The 19,870-nt window shown below is 32.9% G+C and overlaps 1 protein-coding gene across 7 annotated transcripts in view; it reads left to right on the top strand.

The window, feature by feature from the left end:
• The window catches only part of LOC111143279 (bromodomain adjacent to zinc finger domain 2B), a 313,123-nt gene that overhangs the window by 236,605 nt on the left and 56,648 nt on the right, over positions 1–19,870 (top strand). For all 7 annotated transcript variants that reach the window (XM_022496948.1, XM_022496939.1, XM_022496956.1 and 4 more), the window contains 6 exons: positions 67–128; positions 4,227–4,292; positions 5,954–6,019; positions 7,406–7,450; positions 7,694–7,720; positions 8,970–9,035. In XM_022496948.1, the coding sequence (XP_022352656.1) occupies positions 67–128; positions 4,227–4,292; positions 5,954–6,019; positions 7,406–7,450; positions 7,694–7,720; positions 8,970–9,035 (332 nt within the window). The remainder of the gene's footprint in view (positions 1–66; positions 129–4,226; positions 4,293–5,953; positions 6,020–7,405; positions 7,451–7,693; positions 7,721–8,969; positions 9,036–19,870) is intronic.

Genomic DNA, 19,870 nt, shown 5'->3' with positions numbered 1-19,870 from the left:
TTCATAAGAAGTTTCTCCTCTTGATTCCTTTGCTGATGATATCTGTGCTTTGGTTTTTCACCATAGCAATAATGGCTGCTGAGGAGAAGAGAAAGCAAAAAGAACAAATAAAGATTATGAAACAACAGGTACGTTTATGAGTTGGTACTGACTTTTAAAACACAAGTGTTATGTTGGGGCTCTATTGGTATATGTATATATGTACATTTTATTTCTGAAATAACAGTATTTCATGTTAATGTTATGTATCTTAGAAAGTTGTCCTCTTGCATTAGTTAAAATACTTCTCATCTTTTTAAAGATTTTATTTATTTGAGAGAGAGGGAGAGAAAGAGAGAGCATGTGCAAGCAGAAGGAGAGGGAGAAGCAGGCTCCCTGATGAGCAGGGAGCCCAATGCAGGACCAGGACCCTGGGATCATGACCTGAGCTGAGGGCAGATGCTTAACTGACTGAGCCACCCAGGTGTCCCTAAAATTCACCTCATTTTTGAACAAAGTCTTCTACTTCTAAGTTTTTAGAGATTACCAAATCTCTAATTTACCAAAAGTAAATCTAAGTATTTTTAATATTCTGATAGAGTTTGAGTTTAAGTGGACATCTTGAACAGCTTTCAAACTTTTTAAAGTAGTGTACCAGTAAATGAAGATTATTGCTTAAATGTTCATATTTTAGAAAGAAAAGCTTGTTGTTATGAAACATAAAATATGAGTAAAAAGTTAAACTCAAGTTATATAGAATTGGGTTTGTCCCCATTGCTTCTGAACGCTTAAAAAAATTACTGCTGCAGAAAAACAAGAAAGCACTATTTCAGCATATCCAATATTCTATCTTATGTCTACAATATCTCTCCCCTATGTAGTTTTCAAGATTAAGTATAGTTAAATGAAGTGATATTTAAATTTTCATAGGTAAAGCATTACATGACAAGATATTCAACTTCATTTAAGGTGGGAGTGTGTGAACTACTCTGTCATCTCCACATCTTCATATAACCATTAAAGGAGAAAGGCAAATGGGGAAACTATAATTTGTTTAAAATTTTTAACAGCAAGTACTTATTTCTGAGTATGAAACAAAGTAAATTATGTTATTATGTAAATACCTGCTAAATAAATGTGTTGGGCTGGATGTGATGATCTCCAAGGTTCCTCACAGTTTTGGTTAGGGCAGTGGAATTAGGGAGAGTTGATATGGAATGAGGAGCCAGAACTTAGTCTATGGTCAGGGAACTGAGAGTTTAATATGGTCTCTGCTGCTTAATATTTTTGTAACCTTAGATTAGTTACTTAGCCTCTGTGTCTCTGTTTCCATCATGGTTAAGAAAATAACTGCATTAGCTAACAATTAAATGGGATCATGAATGTAAAATGTCTACCACAATGCCTGGCACAAAACAAATGCTCACTTTTTAAAAGATATAAAACACCAAACTGTATGGTGTAGTCCTTTACTGTAATTTAATATGGTTAATTGGAAATTTGAATTCTTTCCTTAGTTTGTTGATTGTAACTGCTAAAGACACTATAAGATTGACTTAAAAATATGTAGTCTCATTACAACATTTATTCAAATATTATATACCACATATTACATATATATGTAAAAATAGTTTATATTTCATTTTAAGTGAAATACTATTTTTTTTTTATGGCTTATCCTATTTCCTGATGGCTAGAGACCCGTCAAATGCCATCCGTACTAAGTTCAGCTTTGTGATCCTAAACTCTTGAAGTGGCTGCACCCTAAGCCTACATAGTTTTTGCTGCTCATCAAAACAGCACTGGGGTCCCAAGTTTCCAGCAACGTTAATACAAATGAACTGATATTAGATGTCCATCAAGACATTTGTCTGAGGCTAGTCTCATGATACCATTTGCCTTATCCCTTGTTGCCAACAAAGTGAATCAACCCTATCATAGGTTTACTCACACAGTCGGTTATACAATGCCTGTTTTAAAGTCAGCACTAGATCTGGGATAAAATAGTAGCATGTGCTTCTCATCCTCTGGATTTTTTTTTTAAAGATTTTATTTATTTATTTATTTGACAGACAGAGATCACAAGTAGACAGAGAGGCAGGCAGAGAGAGAGGAGGAAGCAGGCTCCCTGCTGAGCAGAGAACCTGATATGGGGCTCGATTCCAGGACCCTGAGATAATGACCTGAGCCGAAGGCAGAGGCTTTAACCCACTGAGCCACCCAGGCACCCCTGGATTATTTTTTTCCACCTAGTAGACCCAAAATACCGCCATATAGTCCTGAAAGCAATTTTCTGGAGGCTTGCAGAATCATTATTATGAAGTAAAAGAAGCAAAAGCGTTGAAATCTGACCAGCTCTTCTCTGTATTTAGTATTTGACTTTAGGCAAATATTTACCCTCCAGGAACTTCAATTTTTCTCTTAGGTTAAAAAAAAAAAAGATAAATTCAACTCCTTTTTTAAAAAAAAAAATAATCAATTAAGATATTTTACATTCAGTGCTTAGGTACTCAATATTATAAGGTGTCTCAATATTATAATTTATAAAAAAGGTTTATCTCTGCCAATATTAATGACAGCACTACGAAATGTATGTACCTATGTATGAATCACTTGGACAGCCAAGATGAAGTTCTGACTGAGGATACTTAAACCCAAGTTTCCATACTTATCTCTGTGCTTAAGAGAATAATGACTTTTGCTGACTTGAGAACATACCACCTTATAACCTTATGATTAACAAAAGCAAAAAATTAAATCACAAGTAGGCTTTATGTAGGTCTCAAGTTCTAATCTAAATAAAGATATCAAATGTGGATCAAGTACAGCCTTCTCTAAGATTTAGAAATGAAATAAAAGATACACTTGGGTTTTTATGTTTGGCAAGCTATAATTAATATTCAGTACCAAGTAGGATCACCAAAAGCAAAATTATAGAATGGGTGCAGTCTTCTAAAATCAGAATAGTAATTTCAGAAATATCATTTTCCTGCAGTAGAACCCTACAAGGAATCAATAACAGTGCGGGGGGAAAAAGGAATATGTTTAAAAATATTATAGCAGAGCTTCAAAAGGTACACTAACATCTGGAGATTGGAGTAGGGATTGTAATAGAAAGCAGTATAAAATATGTTGGTTCTAGAATTCCTAGGACAAGTGCAATTTGCAAGTAGAACAATTTGGGTATTAAATTATGTATTCTCATCAGTGCCAATTTGGGAATTTCAAAGGGATTTATGTACATGAAATTGTTAACAGTGTGCTTAATAGCATATTGCATAAATTAAAAAATCACATGTAAAGTTCTTATCAAACTTTACATTATCATTAAATTCTGAAACAATAACTAGTATGTTAAATTTAGACAATGTGAACAACTAATATGTCATATGAATCATTCCTGAGAATGTTAAATTATAATTAATTTATTTTATTTATTCATTCATTTATTTATTTGAGAGTGAGAGCACTAGCAGAGGGGTGGGACAGAGAGAAAGGAAGAGGGAAAAGCAGTCTCCCCACTGAGCAGAGAGCCCGTCTTGGGGCATGATCCCAGGACGCTGAGCACAAGGCAGACACTTAACCAACTGAGCCACAAAGGAGCCCCAATAATTAATCCATTTTAAGTAATGTTAGATTACTTCTGGATTTGGCTTATTGTAGTAATTAAAAGTAATGTCATGTTATCATGTTATTCACCATGTGAAATAAAAAATTATGCTATTGTTAATTGTTAATAATAATCTATTACAATTATATGGTACTATATAATTTTTAAGCATTTTAATTTCATCATAACATAATGAGTAAAGAGCAAACACTTGTCCCTATTTTATACAAGAGTAGTTATTTATTCAAGATCATGCAATGAATGTCAGTAACTCAGGACTAGCTTTAGGTTTTCTGACTCCCGAGGTACTACTTTTTCCTATTATTCTGACCTATATTTATCTCAGCTTAAATATTAGTTATACTTGCATACAAGTTAAATGATTTTAATTACCTTGCTTACCTGGTTTCTATATCCTTATTTAGCATTACAAATTGTTTTGAGAAATTTTATGAAATCATAATAATTTAAGACATGAATGTATATATGATGTTAAGCTAACTCATTGAGTTTTATATCCAGCATGGGCAACCTTTGGTAAATATGTACTTATATCTTAAATCATATGATTCCACTTAAATACTTTTCACCTATATATTTAGTTTATTGTCTTCAATTTTCATTATTTTTTCTACAGGAAAAAATTAAAAGAATACAACAAATCAGAATGGAGAAAGAACTTCGAGCCCAGCAAATTCTAGAGGTAGAACTCTTAAGTTTGATATAATTAAAGTAATATAGTTATATATCTTAAAATCTACAAAAATAAAAATTTTACCCACATGATCTCTCACTCATACAAATCAATATGTTCATCAGAAATTCTCTTTAAACATAACACATAAAATAAGACCTTATCTGAACCTTACTTAACAAGCTAATCTAATCCTAACAGTAAAAATGCAGAAAATGAGACAAAAGAGGAAAAAAAAGGAAACCTCTGAACAGCCAGTATAGTTGTCAGGAAGTTCCTGTGCTAAAACTCATGTTCTTTACTTTTAGAAAACTCATTAGGACTTATAGTCAGATACTTACTTTCAATTTAGAAATAAAACATTATAAAAGTAAAAGTAAATTTTAAATGTAGAAACAGTTTAACTAGCTTGGTTTTCTAGTTTCTAATATATCCCTCTTACCCTGAAGCTACTGGAATAGGGCTAGAGGACATATATTGGCAACAGCAAAAGTAATAGCGAAAAGACAGCAAGGGAAAATGCAGAAAAACTCCAACCTGCATGTACAGGAATTCAAAAGCCTAGCAAGAGTGTGTAATTTTGTAGTTGAATAGCAAACAATTTTCAATACCTTAATGGCCAAAATACATTACTCTATCAAACTGTGTAGTATAATAACTGTTCAATGGCCCTGAGTCATCAGGAAAAAGCCAAATTGTGCTAAGTGTACTATGTCTCAATAGGCATATGTCTCAAAATTATTTTCATCTAAAACAGTGAAAATAAACTTTTAATGTTTAAAAATTATTATAACCTTTCAGCTATTCAGGAAACCATTGCCATATAAAACAATTCCCTGAGGACTCCAGCTAGCTGAGGTTTTCTGTGTAGAAATATACACATATTTCCTTCCCCATTTCAAATTAATTTTAACCCCCCCCCAAATAGAAAATATGCCTATCTTAAAGTAAACTGACAATAACTCTGGATAGTTAAAAAACTGCTTGATAGTTAAAGACTTGAAGATTACAAAGCTCAAATTTGATAACATGATCTTGGTATTCAAAATATACTTCATGAAATATGTTTACTTAAAAAAAAAAAAGCCTTTAGCTAAACCACCTTGTACAGCTAGAGAAAATGAGATGTAATGTCTCCTTTAAATCATCTGAGTAATGGATTTCTTTATCTCAAATTTCAAGTGTTAAAAAAGAATTTCAAATGAAGAGTACATGTGCATTTTAATGTGTTACTGATGTATTCATTAAATAACTTGCTTACCGATAAAAATCCAGTTTCCTATTTTCTCTACACTGATCGTGTTTTACTCTTAAAAATCAGAAAAAAAGACAATACATGCCACAAAATCATTTTTTTGGTGATTGATTTTTAAGTCAAAATGACATCAACACTCAGTTATTTCAGACTTTTAACAGAGATTGGAGAATAAAACTGACATACTCTTATGCGTTTAAAACCTTTTTGTATATCGTAATAGTAATCCATATGTTAAAAATTAAATTAGTATGTTAAATATAATGTTAACTGGGGGAAATTCGTAATTGTCTACATATATGTTACATACTGTTTTGTACCTTGTGAGACATGTAGCTCCATTTTCAAGTCTGAGATTATTTTCAAGTTGTAGTGGTGCTGTTGCATGACTTTGAGACCTGTTTTGCATGCACAGGCTAAAAAGAAAAAGAAGGAAGAAGCAGCAAATGCCAAATTATTGGAGGCCGAGAAACGAATAAAGGTTAGTTTAGATGAGAACCAGAGTTTTTATTTTTCAAAAATAAAAACTATGTGATGTTACACCAGTATCAATTATATGAAAAAAAGCTCTCCTCAATGTGATTATCTTAAAAAATGTTTAGCGCAGACATAACATGTATATAATGTGTGCTTTTATTGTATGTATATTGTATGTTTGTGTTTTTTTAATTTCATTATACAGGTTTTATGTGATGCTTTGAGCTCTTTAAGTAGCAAACATCAAATCAGAAATGCAAACTATTGCATAATACCTGTATATAGTTTTGCTGAATCAGAATAATCTTCCCAAAGCTATTTTGTATTGTTGATGTTTATGTTTCAAATTGTGTCCCAAATCTGACTCTCTACTTAGATTATAACTTGGTTAATTTCTAACAACTGTTTTAGCTATTAAAAAGTGAAGAGCCTACCAAAACAAAAACCTAACTTGAACAAACGGTCACTTGCCAACAATAAAATTAGCCATTGTTAATTATTGTAATGTTTGGTTTTGATTTTCTGACATGAAGCATTGGACCCCCCCAAACCACACACACACACACACACACACACACACACACACACACACTACCCCTCACCTTCCACTTTTTCTCATAATTAATTACTGAAAGAGGGCAGCTTAATGATCCTGCTGGTTTCAGAAACAGACATAATTATATATCCTATAAAGCCAGGGAACTGTTAGTTACCTTTTCTACATTGACTTTGTTACTTTTTCTTTAGATTTCTACCCCTTTTCATCACTTATTATCATCTAGATTTTTATCTTTATAAGAATATTTATATTGATGACATTTGTAGAATTGCTTGCATTAAGCCCGACCCCATTGGGGTAGTGCCCTGGGTTATAGCTGAGCATGAAGATCTTAAACTGATCTCAGTCTGTTGTTATTTTCATTCATAGATAGTGTACAGAAATGATATGGATGCTGTTAAGGTATAAGATAGTGTATTTGGGAATTTATGTTCAGAGTGGAGAGAGTTCTAATCAGCTGGATTTGAGGATTGCTCTATATAATGTATTAAAATAATTTTAAAGATACATGTGTCAATTGTATCTGATATGCTCTGACCATTTAGCTAGTCAGTTCAGTGAATGTGCCATTGAACTATGCTATTAGGTTATTGAATTTTAAATTTAAATGGCTACTGAATAGGATCCTTGCTACTATCATATAATCTTTCTGTATTAAGTAGAAGCATATGAAATTGCCACTATGTAAGTAAAAAATGATCAAATATTTGCAATTCCATGTGGTTTGACCTAATGGAAGATTATAGAATCTCAGGAAAGGAACGTTTAATGCTTGTACTATGTTCTAAATCTTCCCTAGGAATTATATATTAAAAGTTTCTTATTTTTAAGGAAAAAGAAATGAGAAGACAACAAGCTGTTCTTCTGAAGCATCAGGTCTGTATACATAACGTTATACAATTGTTGAAATGTATATTTTATAATTTTTCTTAAATCTATTTTGGGGAAAATCTTCAAAATGTTTTCTTAAAAGTTTCCAATGTAATTCCTGCTTAAGTTTTTCCTTCATCTTATGGTTTATTGCCTTGCTTTGGTATTGGTGTCTTTTGGGGGGTTAAAAATTGGTTTCATGACTCTGTGATTTCTGTTTCATAATGTTGTGCCAACTCTTTCTACCAGGAGTTGGAGAGGCATAGACTAGATATGGTATGGGTATGTTTATTTTTGTACATCTAACACCGCATTGTGATTTGGTTGTGATATGGTTGTCATAGCAATGCATAAAGTGTAGCACTGGCTGCTGTCATATTACATACTGCTGCATGGCTTTACAGCACAGTGCATTGCATACATCTGCTTGTCTGTCTATAAAGAAGTATGATACATCTCCAAGATTTCTAATTGAATTGTGCAAGCCTTATATAAGGCTGCCATCTAAAAATTTACATTACTGATGTCACAATGAGAGTTGGATCACTATACAATTAGATACAATAATGACCCATATTCTCCCATCATTCTAGGTGCAAAACTGCCATTGAATACAATGGGAATTTTGAGTTAGGTTGATGAGAGAATATGAAATATATTCTGGTTTTAAAGATAAAATTTGAGAAATAATTTTAGAAAAATCCCTTTGGGGGGACCAAATACATTTAAACAAAAAGAATTCATTAGATGTAACTGTAATTTTTAAATTTTAAGATAAAATGAAATTACCAAAACTTGTGCTTACCTTATTTTCATACTGTGCCTTTTAGATTCCATTTATTAGCCTCTGGTGCAGCTTTTACGGTCTTAAATAGCTCATCAAGTGGCAGACATCAGTAAATAGGAGTATCCCATTTCATTGGTGTTGGTATGTGAACCACGACTAGTTTGACTAAATTGGTATAAAAACTTTAAAAAAAAATCTAATTTGTTGGTGGCCTATTGAATTTGCAAAATGATAGTGTGCTTGAAATAAAAATAACAATTCTAAAACCATGAAGTGAAAGTGATTATAAATCAATTTCTAAGAACTTAAGATCTAACTAAACCTTAAGATCTAAACTAAACCTTTAGTTTAATTGGCCTCTAGTACATATTTGTGGTTTTTCTAATAGCAGATGTAAGGTAACTGACCTGTTCCAGCCAACCATTATGCTTTTTGTTCTGCCAGCTTTTGAAGGAGCATCACAACTGACCATAAGTAAATCTTGTATGCTTCTGTTTACACTGTCTCCATGTTCATTGCTTTACCTTTTTGCTTTTGATTGTTCTTGTATTTGCTTTCTAAACCTGAACTAAAACATGCACAGACTGGCCATTCTTGTCTTATATTTAGTATTTACTGTGACTTGTCTATAAATGCTAAACATGCTATACTGAGTTTTGTTTTGTTTTGTTTTGTTTTTCCATTTCAAAATCATACTATTAATTACAATTATTTTCCTAATTTTATCTGGCCTAATAGGAACGAGAGAGGAGGAGACAACATATGATGCTTATGAAAGCTATGGAAGCTCGTAAAAAAGCAGAAGTAAGTGCATGTTTCTAGGAAAAGTACTAGTATTTTTTCCTAAAGCATTGGTTTTTCTAAATATAAATTCTTCATAGTGTAGGTTTGTCATGGTTTATTGGCTTTCAAAAGCAAGCCAAATATTAAAGATAATAACAGTTAGAACATAAAAGAATGTAGGAAGGATTCCAATCTATGTGTTAATTTTCTTGGCTGAGATTCTAATTATCTTTTTTTAATGTAGTGAATGGCATTTGCTTGGATAAAAGTAGTTATTTATTACTGTAACCAGAGTTTCACAAAACTAATATTACAGCATGCCTGAACAAGTCCTGTGTGTCCTAACTGAAACACCAGTCAGTCCAGCCATGGACTTTTGCCTTCAGAATTAATTATTCTTTACTGTTCTGTGTAAAATTGCGCTTAAGTACTTTCCTTAGGATAGACTTTAAACAGATAATTCAGAATAAGGAAATTATTGAAATAAGTCAAAATGAGCTTATTGAGAATGTAACAGAAAGCAATTAAAGGTTAAATATATATATATATATATATATATATATTACAAAGCAATGCATTCTGTATTAAAATAGTTGAATAGAGTTATGGCCATGATATCCAGGGCTTTGGAGTGTGAGAGACTAAGAATTTCTGTGCTGACTCTTCAGACTCAACTTGCTTTACCTCTTCAGGCCTGACTCACTTTCTTTTTCTTTCTTTCTTTATTCCTTCCTTCCTTCCTTCCTTTCTTTCCTTCCTTCTTTCCTTCCTTCCTTCCTTTCTTCCCTCTTCTCCTTCTGTTTTTTTGTTTCAAATTTTTAATTTAAATTCTGGTTAAATTTTATTTCTTCTTTTAAATTGAGATAATGATACCTACCTCTTAGGATTATAAGATTATCAACTGAGATAAACATTTAGTAAGAGAATTAAAAATAACAGTTTGGTCTGGAAGTTTGAGAGAGCCGAATTTCAGTATTTTTGCCTCAGCTGTGGCTTAAATCTATCATGATAGATTTCTAATGTAGAGAGACAATAAGTATATTGTTTAGGAACCTGGACATTGTAACCTTGTTACCTGGATTTGAATTCTGGTTTCAGTGCTCTTCAGCTATGTGACCTTAGGCAAGTTATTTCACCTGTCTGTGATTCAAATTTTTCATCTATAAAATAGAGATGATAACAGTTCCTATTTCATTTTGTAGTAATGATTAAATGGGTGTACATCTGTATGAGTGTATGTGTAAAATTTTTGGAGCAAAACATAGCACCGCACAGTGCTTAATAGTTCCTTATCACTCTCCATGTGTTTGCTGTGTAGAGTGGGCCTAGCAAGATGCATAGCCAGGTTGGGAACTACTAACACAGATTACCTCTAATTTAGCCTCTTCCAGCAATCACTTCTTGTGACTCTCCTAAATTTCACGGAAGTTTTGCCTTAACATTTTTCTTACTATCTTTTCTTCCAAACCTGTTAATTATCCAGGCCCATTGACAGCTTTTACACCTAATGTAACAGTGAGTCTATGAATTTATAACCGTAATCTCTGAAAAATGACAAGCAGAGAAAGACAGACAAACAAATTCTGAGAATTGGAATGGCTGCTATCTCTGTGCCTTTCTAAAAGCAGTGTGGCAGTGGAAAGTGTAGGAAAGGAAGTAATTAAAAGTTCAACCTAATTTCCCCCAATCTGGAGGATGGAAACTGAAGAACAACTCAGGAAAAGGACCTAGAAAATTCCTCAAGAGATAAGTTCCTCTCTACCAAGTATACTTCTTTCTAGAGGGCTAAAAAGAACAGGAGCATGCCATTCCAATTTTTCCTGATGGGAAGAAAAGCTAAAGCAAGGCAGAATAATGATAATAATGCAGAACATTATCTCCAGATATATTAGAATTTAGTAGAAGAGGAGAACCCAAGAGTAAGAGTAAAATCATCAAAGAGAGTGAATGCCCAGATTAAAAGGTGCCCAAAAGACCCAAAAGGCATTACCTCTTCCATTGGTTTTTCATATTTCCTGTTGCCTGGGAAAAGAGTGGGAAAAGCTGCTAAAGTGAGGTGAATAAGATCTGGTTTGAGTGAAAGGTAGCAGCCACAGGATAAATGAAGGTAATTAAAATTAAACATTCTAAGAATCCATGAAAGACTAAGAGCACCTTTCATGGAAAAAAGATTTACCTTTGACTAGATAAAGCAAATCAGGTACATTGGTTCCAGTAAAAGTTGGAAAGGAATATGAGAAACCAAGTACAGCTCTCCCTCTCCTATCTCATTCATCCTCAGAAAAAAGAAACACGAGTAACATACATAGTATTCATACTTCTATCTGAAGTACTTAGGAAAATAATAGTATCATGGAGGGCACGTATTGCATGGAGCACTGGGTGTGGTGCATAAACAATGAGCTTTGGAACACTGAAAAAGTAAAATTTAAAAAAAATTTTAAAAATAAAAATAAGCATCAGATAAAGTGAAAAAGAACTAAAAAATGAAAGCACCTATATTGGGGCAATACACATTCTGGACTGGGCTGCTCACATCAAGCATAAGTAATTAGGAAAGGAATGTCAAGACAACCATGCCAAACTACTAAACCAAAAAAAAAAAAGAGAGAGAGAAATGTGTATATATATATATATATATATATATATATATATATAAAGTATATAATTATGCTTTATTACATAAGGCATAATAATTATATATGAATTATATAAATAAGTTATATATATAAAGCTTTATTATATAAAGTATATAATTATTATGCTATATATGTATTAATAACATGAAGCGTAATAATTTAAGGAACCTCCTTCCCTTGTTTGCATTTTTTTTTTAAAGATTTTATTTATTTATTTGACAGAGAGAGATCACAAGTAGACAGAGAGGCAGGCAGAGAGAGAGGGAGGGAAGCAGGCTCCCTGCTGAGCAGAGAGCCCAATGCGGGACTCAATCCCAGGACCCTGAGATCATGACCTGAGCCTAAGGCAGCAGCCTAACCCACTGAGCCACTCAGGCGCCCCCTTGTTTGCATTCTTATTTTCCTAAGCACTCCCTATGTGTTCTCCACAGAGCAGCCAGAGTGATTCACTTTTCAGAAAGTGAACCAGGTTACATCTTAACACTAACCAGTAGCTTCTTAACTGCAGTTGTAGTAAAGTCCAAATGCCTCACCATCACAAAGCAGTCCCACATGCACTGACCTCTGCTTCTCACTTCAACTTTACCTCATACGATTTGTCTCTTAAGTACTATATTACAGTCATTTTTGGTTTTTTTATTATCCTAAACAAAGGGTCTTTACCATTGCTGCTCTTCCACCAAATATTCAAGTTATTCTTATTTGTTGTTTATTTATAAATCATATGTTAACTTGTCTAAGAGGCCTTCCCAGAACACCTAATTTTGCCTTTTCTTATACCCCACCTTTGGAACTCCATTCCATCATCTTATTTATTTTACAGTTGTTTATGGTCTACTTCCTCACAGGATGTAAGATCTTTGAGGACAGGAATCTTGTCTGTCTTGTGTATCACTGTAGAGCCAGGTATGCAGTTGGACCTTAGAAAACTGTAGTTGAATGAATAAATGAATGAATGAATGAGTTAAAATGCAAATGGCAGTTAAATTGGTGATAAAAATATCATTAAAGAAAGTACATTATTATGTTTTCTACCTGTATAATTTTCTTTATGTAATAATAGAATCTTTTATTTTACTCTAGATGGTTTTCTTAGAGTTAGACATTCAAGAAACTATTATTTAAATGAAATATGTCACAAATAATCCTTTATTGGAATGTTGAAGAGAAACCCATAGGTAAAACTGAGCTCTTAAAATGTTATCCTCTGATAACTATAGACTTGTGAACAAGACTAGATAATTTTACCAGTTATTCTGATTATTATTGTGTTCTTATTGTTCTGTTCTTATTGTGTTCTTATTGTGTTCTTATGTTCTGATTATTATTATTATTCTTATTATGTGTTCATCTGTTGAATGGTACCTCTAGATCTGTGATCGACTAAGTATTTTATTTTTTTAACTTCTTAAACTACTATTTTGCGCACAGCATTAGATTAGATACTACAGAAAAAACAAAAATAATAATAATGATTTTTTTATTATATCAGAGATAAAAATTTACAGTATAAACTGTTAGGCAGTAATTAGGCATATGTTTTTACTGGCAACACAAAACTTTAACCAGATATTTACATCAATGTGCCACCTCTGTGAATACTAACAAAATATTCCTATATATACTTGTCCATTTCCTTATTATTACTTAACATGCAAAAGATGTAACTAGTGTAATGCCAATAATGGGCATATCGTGGCTTCATATTCTATGTCCTATTACCTATATATTTTTTTCTGTTATTAACTATTAAAAAAACAAACTTTATTGTAAAGTTATAGCCATATGATACCTAGGCAGGGCCAACTAAAAATTCTGAACTGGCCTATATATAAAAACCTTGATTCTAGCTTTTAATACCTTCAACATTTTATGATTAGATTGTGAAGAAAGAAAAATAGAGAAGATAAACAAAAATGCTCTGAATAATATTTAAAGAACTAATGAGGTTAAAAAAATAAATTGCTTTCACCTTGTTAATTAAAAATCTCTGATAACATCTGAAATTATTCCAAGAACCTCCCCATAACCATCAAAGTAAGATGGTAACACAAACATCACTTTTATGTTACTTTGTGTACACTACACTGATCTTACTTTTTGATTTAGATTAACTCAATAAATTTTTACTAAAATAATCCCAATTTCTATAGTTTTTCCGTTATATAAATTTATAATTAATGGGGCACCTGGGTTAAGTTGGTTAAGTTGGTTAAGCATCTGTTCAGTTCAGGTCATGATCCCAGGGTCCTGGGATTGGGGGCATGGGGGCGTGCATCAGATTCCCTACTCAGCAGGGGTTGTCTTCTTCCTCTCCTTCTGCCCTTCCCCCCTTGCTCATGGTGTCTCCCCCACCCCATAAATAAATAAAAACCTTTTTTTTTAAACCCTCTAATTAGTAAGAATATTCAGACTTACATAAATTACCTTACTTGTTATTACTCTCTTAGTAATTTTAAAGGATCACTACTATATCATCATAGTTCATAAATATTTTCATAAGAAAATGTAAGAAAGAATAGTTAATCTCGTGAATAAAAAAGGCTTATTTCCTAGTATAATTCAAGCATAATATGAGACACATCTGCTTTCGTTATTACTAAGCAGTAGAAACAGGTTGGTTAAAGCAGTGTGACAAAGTAGCTCAAAATCTCCTCTTTCATTTAGAAGAACTTTAAACCATACCAGTCACAAATTTATAACCACTTTACTCATATTAACTGAATAATCAACCATAGTGATCGTCAAGAGTCTTTTATATGTCTCCCTCCAAGGATCAATAAACTATAAAAGGTTGTTAAATATGCAGCTATTGCAGACGATTGTGTCAGCACTTTAGGAGACAAAACTATAAAATAGAAGAGAGTAGCTCAGGTTTCAGAAGCCATCTAATAAACAATTTGAAAACAGAAAAAATATGTAACCCTCCCCATCCATGATTCAAGTCATGAGACTATTTTATAATCCTATATTTATATTAGTTACTAGTTAGTGAAAAATGAAAATAAGTAGAATTGCACACATAGGTGGTTTTGTTTAAGCAAACCCATTGTTCAGTTGAAGACATGGTAAATATACTTCTGTGGCATGCTTGTATATTGTATTTATACAATGTACTTATAATGTACTTTAATTTTAAAGTTAAATACTCTAAAAACATATAAAATGATTTTATATTAGCTATATGATAAGATGTTAAATGTCCTATAAACAAAGTCAATTTTTAAAGGATTATTATCAATTTAATTTAGGTATATTAAAATCTCTGATTCAATCTGACTCAGGAATTATTAACAATTTTAATTTAAATTTGGAACACATTTATAGTAGCTATTCTACAGAGTATTAGATACATAATCCAAAGTACAGACTTCTATAATACCTTGGGGGATTTTGAGAAAATATAGTAACTGGGAGGTTTTATTCTTTTTAAATATTATACCTATTTTAATAAAAATCTTAAAAATAAGATTTTTATTAAAATATAAAACGTAAAGGTCTCTCTCTTTATCATGTGATTCATAATTTTAAAATTTGTTTAAACTTAATTTTCATAATATTTTAAATGAAAAAATAGTCCCTTTAAAAAAATTACCCTGATTGTTCTATTCATATTCAGTGTTACCATAAAACAGTAACTGTTAATCTTTATGTCTGTCTTCTATAAATGGCTTGTATTTTTTTTTTTTTTTTTTTTTTTTTTTTTTTTTTTTTTTTTTTTTTTACAGACAGAGATCACAAGCAGGCAGAGAGGCAGGCAGAGAGGCAGGCAGAGAGACAGGAGGAAGCAGGCTCCCTGCTGAGCAGAGAGCCCGATGCGGGACTCGATCCCAGGACTCCGAGATCATGACCTGAGCCGAAGGCAGCGGCCTAACCCACTGAGCCACCCAGGCGCCCCAATAAATGGCTTGTATTATTAATCTTATTTATACTTGCAGTCTTCCTGCACCCTGAGGTAAACCTGTGTCTCTTAAATTATATTTATGTCTTTGAAATTTAAGTACGAGTTGCTGTCAAAAGAAATGTATTCCCCTAATTATTCCCAAAACAAACACCTGGGAGACCTAGTAGAATCATAAAAAGCAAAAAAATAAGGCATCTTTGCAACATTGTCTCTTAAAAAATGTCTTGTTTTGCAGTCTGATAAGTTGTAAAAGTTTACAATAACAGGTCATTCTACCACATTCATTGTTTAGTTTTTAAACTTCTATGGCTCTAAAATAGAGTAAATTTATTTCATACATTTATTATTATGCTATGGATTTCTGGAAATATGGTCATTTATGCCTTGAGAGCCCCTAAGGTAGTCTTTTTGTGTGAGTACTAAACTGGTTTTGAAATTGTTACCCTATGTATTTTGGGCTGTTTAGGATAATCTAAATTTAATCCATTTGTTATAAAAAGGTGTTTCAACTTTGAAATAAAATTTAAATAACTTCTTAACTAAAATATTACTAATATTTTGATATGGAAAATTCCATTACTGTAATTAAGATGATTAAAAAGATTTTATTATAAATGACTTATATTCTGAGAATTCATTTACTTCAAGAATTTCTACATCTAGAAAACTGGAAGGTATGAGGGGGATGAGGCCAAAAAAAATTAAGAGGAGGCATACTAATTGATTGCCATTATTGACAGTCAATCTAAAAAATAGTCAGGAGCTATATTTTGTAGTTATTTGTAGGCAATGTAAGTTATTGCCCTGAAATTTAACCAATGCTAGTGTAAAATATGTTTTAACATTCCTTTCATATTATGATAGGTTTCATAAGTCCTCTCTGGTACATCAAAGGTTTATTGTGAGTTGACCTTACAGAACAGACTCAGAAAGTTCCATTGTGAAATCCTAGTATTTGACATGGCAACAAAACATAGTATTATAGGGGTGCCTGAGTGGCTCAGTCAGTTGGGTTTCCACTCTTGGTTTCAGCTTAGGTCATGATCTTGGGGTCATGGGATTGAACCCTGTTTTGGCTCTACACTGAGCTCAGAGTCTGCTCTCTTCCTCTCCTTCTGCCCCTCCCCCAGCTCATGCACGTGCACACATACACTCTCATTCTAAATTAATTAATTAAATCTTTAAGAAGCCATAATATTACAGAAATTAAGTGTAGGGTGAAGTATAGTAACTTGTGAAGAAAAGGCTTAGGTATGGGGTGCTTTGATGGCTTAGATAGTTAAGCATCTGCCTTGGGCTCAGGTCATGATTTCCAGTCCTGGGATTGAGCCCCACCTCGGGCTCCCAGCGCAGTGGGGAGTCTGCCTCTCCTTCTCCCTCTGCCTCTCCCCATGCTTGTACTCTGTCTCTCTCCCTTTCAAATGATAAATAAAATCTTTAAAAAAAGAAAGGGGGTAGGTGTTGGGGCACCTGGGTGGCTCAGTGGGTTAAAGCCTCTGCCTTTGGCTCAGGTCATGATCCCAGGGTCCTGGGATCCAGCCCCACATCAGGCTCACTGCTCAGCGGGGAGCCTGCTTCCCTTCCCCTCTCTCTGCCTGACTCTCTGCCTGCCTGTGATCTCTGTCTGTCAAATAAATAAATAAATAAATAAAATCTTTTAAAAAGGTGGGGGGGTGCTTATGTGAAAAGTTGGTAAATATTGCTCTTTCAAACAGTATACCAAGTCTAGAAAAGAGAATACTACACAAGTTTAAACATCTTCAAATTTGGCCTAAAATAGCACTGCCACTTTAAACTTGAATTTCTGGAAAAAATTATCAGATAATAAGTCTATTTAATTTTAATATGGGGACAGTGTATTTGTAAGCACATCAAATCATAGTGTATGAAATTAAAATGATTAAGAAATTAACAATGTTGGAGTAGATGTGTGAAGTATATTTTAGATATTTTTTAATTCCCAAATATAACTTGAATATTATTAATAAATGTATTAAACTCTGCTTTTGGCTACAAGGTTTGTGTATAATTGAAAATAGAAGACATCAATTATGTCTGTCCACAGAATGAAATATAAAAAGTTGAGAAAAAAATCAGCTATTGAATATGTTTAATGACTGGTACAAACATTAACCTATCGTTATTTATATGGCATTTGTGGAATTAATCATTCAGCAAATGAATAAATGCTTAAATAATTTTTATATGCTAAGGCACACCAAATATTTCTGTTAAAGATATATGACAACTATTGTAGTTGGAGATAAGAACAGCATTGAGACCAGTGGGAGAGGAAAGTTGAACTGATACAAGCTTGATAGGGAGAAAAATATCATTAAAAACTTCCTTGAAGTGTCTGGCAAATTGTACTGCTGGGAATTGAACTTGGTCCATAAAGAAAGAGGTGAATAAATTTGTTCCTCTGACCTCTAAAAGCTTACAGTAAAGTGGAAGAGATCAACTTTAGACAAATAATTGTCCCACAGTACTATAATATAACAGTTTATATGGAAGCTTAGAAAAAGAGAGAAATATTAAAATGCTTGAAACACTTATGAGAAGAATAAAAGCAGGCTTTATTTCTGTGTTAAGGAAGAGAGGTTCTGCATTTCAGGCAGAGGAAATGGCATATACAAAGGTACAGTGTTGTAACTCAATATGACCTGTGGGCAAAGAGGAAGAAGGGGCAAAGAGGGGGTTAATCACTTTTTGCCATGTGTATGACCCTGTCTTGGCTTTGTTGCTTTTCTCCTTCACCTCTTTGTTGTCTGTACTCCCTGTCTTCCTTCCTGTCCCCCTCCTTGTCCTTTTTCATCCTCTTCACCATCATCTAAGCAATGCCTCAAACTGGTTATACTGTCTTCTTAACACAAGTGTATCACACAATGTGACTGGATCGTGGGAAATACCCTGATAATCATGACATATGAGACAAAATCTTGTGTGGGGCTAGATTGTGACTGCCTTTATGTACCATTTTCATATTAGTTGATTGTTGAGGGGACCCAGAAGCTCTCATTCTTTGAGAGTTACCTTGTCTTATACAGTTCATTAAATAAATTAGTGAGTAAATTCACCAAATTTACTACATTTAGAGACCTCATGCTTCCTTCGAAGTATACCTAATATTTCAAGACAAGAATGGATGCTTATCTTTAAGTAATAAAGGTCCTAAAAATTTCTAAGATTTCTTGGGAATCTCCATTTTATCCTAAAAATTGATGTCATTTTACTCTCCATGCCATATTATAACCATGCTTTTAACTGGAAAAAATATTGCCTATCACTAGCTAAAAATGGTATCCAAGAATATAAGCCATATTTACCTCATGACATTAAATGCACTCTAACTCACTGTCTGCATATCGTTGAAGTATTATGTACCCCCAGCTTGCCATCAAAGTGAAGTTGGCACAGTGAAGAGAGCATTAGTGTCACATTATCTTTTCTCTCTTTTTGAAAAGAAATGGTAACCATTTTCAACAGTTTTTGGTGAATAATAGTCTCAATTTTTTTTGTAATTATTATAATGAACATCATTAAAAATTCTGAGTTAGTCCTATATGGTAGAAAAATTTACACCAGCTACTTCGAAATCTATAAGAGACATTTGTTTTTTCTGTTGGTGATTGTGATTCATTATTCTGGTGAGTGACCAAAATATTTTCTCTTCCTTGGAAAAATTCTTAGAGCAACATTCATATGTTTATAAATTGAAAATCCAATTCTGGGGAAAAAAATGTTCTACCAATGATAATTTTGTTTGAAAATCTATACTGTATTGTAGGAAAGTTGCATGTTAATTGTGTATATTTTATGTCATTAGACCCTCAGAAACTGCTTTTAGTTTATAATCAATAAGATTAATTGTAGCACTTTTTTAATGTCAGTAGTCTCACAATAGAGCTTCTGAATAATTTTCCTCCCTAATGTCTGTATGAATCAGTAACCCAGAAATTTAGAGTATAAAAATGAGCAGTGATGTGAGCATATCACGTAAAAAGGCTCTCATGACCTGACCTCTGGCTCTGTATCATAATATCAGCAACTATTCAACCTGCAACCTCCACTCCACTCTTGACACTAGTAGCAATTTCTCAAATACACTGTGCTTTCTCTACTCTGCCTGGAATATCCTCTCCTCTGTGTCTCCCCTGTGGCATGCCCTCCCACAGCAGTTAGGATGCTGTTTTAGCCATAGTAATTGAAACAGGGATAGCTAGAATATGGACAAAAATGCTAGTGTGTGTGTGTGTGTATAAAACAAAGCAATGAGTACAATGTTAAAATTATAGGTTAGAGCTATAAGAATT

This window comes from Enhydra lutris, unplaced genomic scaffold (assembly GCF_002288905.1).
Source record: "Enhydra lutris kenyoni isolate GAN:26980312 unplaced genomic scaffold, ASM228890v2 scaffoldscaffold1, whole genome shotgun sequence".
NCBI classification, from domain to species: Eukaryota; Metazoa; Chordata; class Mammalia; order Carnivora; family Mustelidae; genus Enhydra; species Enhydra lutris.
This window is presented reverse-complemented; position numbering and strand designations above follow the sequence as displayed.